The following is a 7676-nucleotide window of genomic DNA, read 5'->3' on the forward strand; positions in this document are numbered from 1 at the left end:
CAGCAGCCTTGGAGGCCAAGGGACAGAGCATGCTGGGCTCTGGAGGGGTGGGCATGGCTCAGGGATCCACACGGCCCGTCACTTGGGAAGTGGGACTGGAAAGGACACTGCAGGTGTGGGTGGCAGAGAGCTGGTGACTGGGGTGGGGGGACAAAGGGGAACCATCTCAGCTTGAAGGGCGTCACCCAGAAGCGCCCTGGAGCAGAAGGCCACTGCCAAAGGACCTCTGAGATGGGAAGAGTAGAATCTATTTTTATTACCCGTTACCATCCCTCGGAATGAGGAGGGGGCGGAGTTGGTGGGGGCCATCACAAACTTCCACAGTCTAGAACAGCCCCCGCCACTTCCTTTGGGGCTGCCTCGCCCCAGCTACAGTCACGTGGTGCTGGAGGAGACTGTCAATCACGTTGGGCAGGGCCACGTGATCAAGTAAAGCCAATCATAGTACCCCAAGCCCCCCGCCAGGATGGTTGGTCCAGGGCTGGACACATGATCTGAGGTGGACCAATCAGAGCCCTCCTTGGTATCCTGAGGTTTTTCTGAGCTTCTTTCCTTAGGGATTAGACGCGTTAGGGATATATGTGTGGAAGTGTGAGGGAAGAAAGTTGTCAGGCTAAGAGGATCAAAGATGAGAGACGGGAAAGAGTGAGGGAGACAAAGAGGGAGCTGATGGCTTCTGATGTCTTGGGTCCAGTCACTGAGATCTTTGCATCTGCTGTGGTTCCTGTGTCCCGCATCCCCAGTGTCCTTCCAGTAAGTCTCCCGTTTCCTTGAAGCCAGTTGGAGTTGGGCTCCTCTCACTTGTGGTTCAGACTAGGTTCTAGATCCTGCCCGATTATGATGCACCTCCGCGACGCAAAGAGAGGCACCCATTTGTATTAGCACCGTTGAGAATGGAAACTTTTATTCTTTGCTGAGAATGGGGCTTTGCAGAGCACCAAACACGGTCCTCCGCCATCCCTGGGTGGGAGTGCCCTTCGTGTGAGTGAATGTGTGTTTGCAGGGCGCCTGATTGACTGCTGGAGCGGCCCCAGCCTTTACACTGCGGGAGCCAGGCCAACCCTGTTGTTTCCCCGATCGTAAACCGAGAAATACAGCCTCAGGAAGACGTCGCCCAGGATCCAGGTCTCCGACCGGCTCATGTTCTCTGTGCCCCCTGCAAAGCTGCTGAGGCAGACGCCCTGAAGGTTCTGCGGGAGATGGAAATGCACACCAGTCAGCCTGAGTCCTTACCTGCCACCCTCTCGGCATCCAGAGCCGGCAGCTTCTCGGTTTTAGTTCCCTCCTTTGGTAAGAACCAAGTGGCTCTCTCAGCAGCTGCGGAAGTGGAGTGCCCATCCAAGACCAAGAACGGCCAAGACATGTGGTTGCCATGAGGGAGAGGAGGTGGGGGAAGGGGGAGGATTGGGAGTTTGGGATTAGCAGATGCAAACTACTATAGAGAGGATGGATAAACAAAAAGGTCCTACTGTATAGCACAGGGAACTCTATTCAATACCCCGTGATAAACTGTAGTGGAAAAGAATAAGAAAAAGAATACAAATACATGTATAACTGAGTCAGTTTGCTGTACAGCAGAAATTAACACAACATTGTATATCAACTATACTTGAATAAAATTTTAGAAAAGAGAGCGAGAATGGCCTGTAATTCCCCTCATACTGTGCTGTTTCTTTCCTCCTGACCCATGCTCGCTGTTTTCTCTGCAGGGAATGCCTTTGCTTCTCCCTCTTCCCCACAGCCTGTTCTTAGAGACTGTGCTCAGCCCCTGTAGGAAGGCTTCCTGGCCCCACGCTCACCCTCCCTGGCCACTCCAGGCCGGGTTGGGTGACTTACCCTGGTGCTCCCCTTGTGTATAGCCCTCATCACTCTAATCTGCGCCCGGCACCCCTTGGCTCAGCCCCCGGGGGTGCCATTTGCATGGGGTCCAGTGTAGATGTGCCTCGACCCATGCAGGCCTCCTCGTGCCTCCATGAGGCTGGGGGTTTAGAATGACTGAAATTCCCTCTCTTCCTCAAAGCCTTCTTTGAGCCCATCAGCCTCCTCTGAACTCCCATAGGGAGCTGACATTAAGCCCCACCCCTGTGCAAGGGCCACGCAGTCACCGTGTACCCTTCATTCACGTGAGCGTGCAGCCTCCCCACAGAGGGGTCTGGTACCCCAACGCACAGAGCGGGAACTGGGGCTTAGCAAGGGGAAGTTGCAGGCGAGGACTAGGGTAACCATGTAATTTGTCATCCAAACCAGGACACTTTCGAGATGGGAGGGAGACCGTTAACCATCATGGTGGGACAACACACTGAGACTGTGCCCACCCACCCCTCTTGCCACTTGGCCTATTGCAGGGATTGCTAGAGCTGACTTTCCGTGTTCATCCATCTGAGGGCTCTGGTTGAACTGAAGCTCTTTGAGGGCAGAGGCCCTTAGTGTTCCCTTCTCCTAGTGCCTCGCACCAGGCCGGCACGGGGCGGTGTCCCATTTATTTCAGGATGATGGAAGTCCCAGACTGCCCCTTACTCTCTAGTGGTTGGTTTTGTGGGAGGCACTGGCCCAGCCACAGGGGCTCCGCGGCATCTGCAATGGTGTGGCTTGGCCTGCAGAGGGCGCCCTCCTGCAAGCAGGAGCCCAAGGGTTCCTGAAATCCCACCAGGGCTGGCCCCTCACCTTTCTGATGTAAGCTTCAGGGGGCACTGAGTAGTTGTTGCCGTTGATGGTGAAGACGATAGTAGGCAGGCGAGTCACATATCTACATGTAACCACGTACTGTTAGAGAAAGAGGGAGAGAGGTTGGTCCAGGTGATCCCTGGTGTGTGGAGAGCCCCGGGGTGACCCTGTGGCATGACCCTTCACCTCGTGACCGACAGGCCTGGCGCCGATGCGCATCTGGATGGTGGTGATCATTCTACTTGGGCCAACTATCAACGAGGTCCCGGTATCCAAAATGGCCTGGCAGCCGTGGAGACAACCAAAAACCACACCGTTCATGGTGATGCTGAGAGACAGTGGGACAAAGTGGACACCAGGATCACTTGAAGTCTCCCCCCACGACTGCCCCCCTCCCTGACTGTCTCCCTTCAGCTCATGCCCTGACTCTGTTTTCCTTTGCTCTGGTCACCTAACCTTTGCTGACTTCCTTTCAGTTCCTGAATGCATCAGGCTCTTTGGTGCCTCAGGGCCTTGGCATGTGCTGGTCGCCCTTCCTAGAAGACCCCCATCCCCTTTGTCTAGCTAATTTCTCCTCATCTTCCAGGTTCCAGCTTACTTGTCACTTTTTCAGGGAAGTCTTCCCCCCGAGACTAGATCAGGCTCCTGTCTTGGTCACTCTCTGTAGACTCTCCCTCATTTCTAGCATGTACCGAAGTGGAAATTCCTTATTATGTGTGTGACTCGTTTCATGTACGTCTGCCTTACTAGATGTTAGGGCAAGTTGTAGCCTCAGTGCCTCTCTCAAGTGCCTAGCACACAGCGGATGCACAATGTATGTTTGTTGAATGAATGAATGAATGAAAAAATGGATGAGGAACAACCAGAGCCCTGTATCTGCTGTGTCGCCAATAATGGGTCAACCCACACGGTGAAGATGGAGGTTCTCCGGGGCAGCAGATGCTGAGAGTAGGGGTGTCGGAGACACAGACTGCTCTGGGAGAGGTTGTCTCCCAGCAGGGCCCACTCACCCAGCTCAGACACTGAGGGCCCTGGCTAGGCGATGCCTGAGCTAGCCCGGGGGGCCTCCAAAGGACACGTGAGCTTTTGTCTGAGGGTATCACTCAGAATCCCATCAATTATTGCCCCTTGTTCTCAGGCTACTCCTGGATCCTGGCTTCCTGATTCTCTCTGTCACAGCCCCTGCCCCACTGTGTGCCCGGGATGGGGGGTGGGGGGTGGCTATGGGTAGTGGGAGTGTCTCTTTGTATGAGTTGCTTTCAGGTCTCAAGAATGCAGCCAACCTCTCTCCACTGCTAGGGAGTTTCTCCCTAAGGAGACCAGTTTTCCTGGTTTGTCCAGGACTTTCCCTGTTTTGAAACTGGTAGTTTTGTGTAGTGAGAACTCCCTCGGTCCCTGGTAGCCCTAGACAGTTGGTCGACTTATCACAACCCTGTTCAGGCTGGTGAAATCCTCCCTGATCCTCTTTTCACTGCACTTTAGGGTCTTCAAACCGTGCTCCCTGCCTCACAGCGTGGTGGGTGCAGCCCTCTTGGGCTGCACACGTCTCTCTGAACCCTGTTCAGGACTCTGGTCAGAGCCCTGGTCAGGGGCCTGGGGTGATTATGAACCCATGGGTGGTGTGTGTCTCTGTGTGTCTGTGTGTCTGTATGTGTATCTGTGTGTGTGTTTTTGTGTGTATCGGTGTGCCTGTGTGTGTTTATACGTGTGTCTTTGGGGGTGGAACGTATGTCTGTGTGTGTGACTGTGTGTCTGTGCGTTTATTTGTGTGTGTCTGCATGTGTCCGTATGCACGTGTGGTAGCATCACGTGGGGTGGCCCTCAGAGGGAGAGGCTTACCGGCTCATGGTTATCTGCCAGTAGTGGGGTTGGGACACTGGTATCCACTGGAGCTCTCCTTTGTGGTAGCTGGGGTCCAGCCCGCCAAACATCACCATGCTGCCATTCTCCTTCCGGCTGAGGAGAGAAGAGGGAGGGCTCGTTGTAGGAGAATAATGGCAGGCACTGTCTGAGGGCTGTGCTTCTCCACCCATCCAAGGCACTACTATGGTACCCATTTTACAGAGGTGGAAATTGAGGCCCGGAGGGATTGAGGACCTGTCCGAGGTCGGTCACTGACTAATGAGTGGCACAGAAGGGGTTCGAAGCTGGGCAGCCTGGCTGGGCTCCGACCACCCACCCTTCTGAAGAGGGCCCGGTCCCCTCCAGCAACCGGAGTGCTCAGAGATACCCTCCGAGGACACCATGCCGGACGGGTCTGGCTGCCCCCTCGCCTAGCCTGTCATTGTTCAGAAAAGACGAGGCCCGAGGGCGCCAAGGTGTGGGCTCAGGCTCACCCAGGGCTGGCTTCACCAGCGTGTGGGACCTGTGCCAGCCATGGGGCCTCACACTCAGCAGGGCCCTGCGCCTCTGCTATCCCTGTCTTGAAATTCTTAATACTTTTTGAACAAGAGGTCCCACGTTTTCATTTCGCACTGGCGCCTGCGAATTGTGTAGCTGCTTCTGGGCTCCCAGTAAAATGATAGTGAAGAGGAAACATTCCCGCCATCCCTGTCCTTCCTTCCATATCAAATCCATCAGCACATCCTGTTGCCTTTTCCTCCAACCTGTATCCTGACACCTTCCACTTCTCTCCCTCTTCCCTTCACACCCCCTGGACCAAGCTGCTGCCCCTGAGCTCATGAGCATGGGTGTGTTCCCATAAAACTTTATTCACAAAAACCAGTGGCGAGGCCAGATGTGGCCCTGGGGCCATAGTTATCCTGGGCTAGACTGTCCCTCAGAAAACTTCTGGATCAGGTGGCTACAACTTTTCGCACAACTGAAAGCATCTTACAGCTGACTTAGAGAGAGGGCTTGTCCAGTTCAGACTTACGTGCTCAAGTAGAAGGCAAAGACAGGCTGAGAAATGAGGCCTCGTCTCTTCAGGTTGTCAAAGACGGGGGTGGTCCCTCGGATGGCGAGGCTGCGGTAGCCCAAGCCCAGGACGCCATCGAAGGGTGCATCCTCCAACCCAAACTGCGACCTACTCAGGCCAAACGGCTGGACCACATCGACAAGTTTCCCGATCTATGGGAGAGGGGAGTGTACCCAGATAATGGTTTGGGAAGTGGGGCTGGGACTGGCCTGGGGTGGAGATGCCATGCGCACCACAGAGAAGAACTGAGGCCTGGCTGTGCCCTGGGTTGACCTCAGATGGTTAGGCCAAGCTGGGACAGGAATTTGGGTTCCATTTTTGCAGGGCTGTGGCTTTTAAGTAACACCTGCCCCCCCTGCAAACACTATCTGAAGTGAGTCAAATTCGCCTCATGCCTTCTGTGCAGGTGGGGAAACTGAGGCTCAGGAGAGGACCAAATAGTTCCCACTTGAGGACAAAATGAGTAGAGAGCAGGGTAGTCTTCTCTTTGGCATCCCTATGATCTGATGCCAGAAATGGACTGAATCCATTGCAGCGCATCGTGGATTCTGCATCCGCCCAGGAAGACAGAAGTCCATTATACAATGTCGCTGCCAGGGTTCTTACGAAAATTCTGCCTGGGAAACATGCTTTTGGGGATGTGCGTCTGCATGTGTGAGAGAGAGAGAGAATACTCAGGCCCTTTGGGGGATGCAGGCTATAGTTTTTACTAGACTCACAAAGGCCCCCACTCGGGGGCCCCCATTTATCAGGCCCTTCCCACATCTGTGGCCCCCTGCTTTCCCTGTCTGGATTCCCAAAGCCCTCAGTTCCCCCCAAGGGCCCAAGATCAGTTTTATCCTCTCCCCAAATACAGCACACCTGCATGAATCCTGACTGGCCAGCCCAGTTCCACTGCTTACCTGATGCCTGACCTTGGCAAGGCCCTGGCTTTCTGCACCTCAGTTCCCTCATAGGTATAATGGAGCTAATCATAGCACTTCCTATGTGGGGTTGCTGCTGGATTGAACGAGTTGTTACCATGAAAGTACCTGGCGCAGCCTGAGGATATAAGAGTGGGTGCTTTTTTCCCCTCTCTCCCTGCTCCCAGCAAAATGAACCTTGAGCAGCTCATGAGCAAAGGAGCTGCAAACCCACCCCCCAGGCCGCTCTCTGGGTCAGCCATTCTGGGAGCTTATGTGCCAGCAGGGACACTGTCTCCCCAGGGACACAGCACTGTGGGGTGGGCGGCCAGCCACTAGGGGACTTTGGGAAAGACGGGCCCTCCCAGTTGGCCCTGCATCTGTTTTGTAAGCAGCGGTCGTTCCCAGGGCCAGCCCTGACTCGGCTTCTGGTTTCCAGTTACCCGAACAGTGTCGTAGCCAAGAAATCCAACCATCCTCCCAGAGCCGAAGGTGAGGTCGACGGGCCGGCCTGAGAGCCGGAAGGTGGTGGACAAGTGAGGGTTGAAGACCTTGTGTTTATCTGCAGACACAAGAGATTTGTGCCCGTCAGGTGCCAAAGACGGAGAAGGGGGTGGGAGGGGGCGTACAAGGTGGGCGGGGGGGCAGGTACTCACGGCAGGGGACACTGTCGCAGTAGGTGGAGGGCACCCACAAGTCAGCTGAGCCGGTGTCAAAGATGACCTTGAACTGCTGAGGGGGCGTTCCAATGGTGATGCTGCCGACATAGGCTAGCTACAGGGGCCGGGGAGGGGTGGTTTGGTCAGACCTGGCTGCCCTGGCCACCCTCGATTCCCAGAGTACTGCTTCCCTCGAGGTGTCCCGTGTCTCCTGAGATCACTTTCCAACCGCCCCACCTCACAGCCTCTGCTCAGACCAGTGCCTTCATTTGGTTTTTTTCTTTTTTTTCCTCCATGCGGGCTCTTAGTTCCCTGAGCAGGGATCGAACCCGGTCCCCCTGCAGTGGAAGCGCAGAGTCTTAAGCACTGGACCTCCAGGCAAGTCCCTGTGCGTTCATTTGAGCAGCTCGCCAGTCTCCCCTTTAAGGCCCAGCCTGTTTCTTTCTCCAGTTGGCCCTCCTAGGTCACCCCAGCCCACCTCCTCTAAACTCAGACCATGTCCTATCACCACCATGCTGCTGGCCCTTTTATTTG

The 7676-nt window shown here is 55.1% G+C and overlaps 1 protein-coding gene across 1 annotated transcript in view; it reads right to left on the reverse strand.

Moving 5' to 3' along the window:
* Positions 1-1037: 1037 nt before the first annotated feature.
* The window catches only part of LOC103000617 (pepsin F-like), a 25997-nt gene continuing 19358 nt past the window's right edge, over positions 1038-7676 (reverse strand). The window contains exons 6-12 of the mRNA XM_057552485.1: positions 7140-7257; positions 6927-7045; positions 5540-5733; positions 4504-4620; positions 2851-2992; positions 2665-2763; positions 1038-1190 (exon numbers count right to left, since the gene is read on the reverse strand). Coding sequence (XP_057408468.1) covers positions 1038-1190; positions 2665-2763; positions 2851-2992; positions 4504-4620; positions 5540-5733; positions 6927-7045; positions 7140-7257 — 942 coding nt within the window. The remainder of the gene's footprint in view (positions 1191-2664; positions 2764-2850; positions 2993-4503; positions 4621-5539; positions 5734-6926; positions 7046-7139; positions 7258-7676) is intronic.

Source organism: Balaenoptera acutorostrata, chromosome 9, assembly GCF_949987535.1.
Source record: "Balaenoptera acutorostrata chromosome 9, mBalAcu1.1, whole genome shotgun sequence".
Classification (NCBI taxonomy): Eukaryota; Metazoa; Chordata; class Mammalia; order Artiodactyla; family Balaenopteridae; genus Balaenoptera; species Balaenoptera acutorostrata.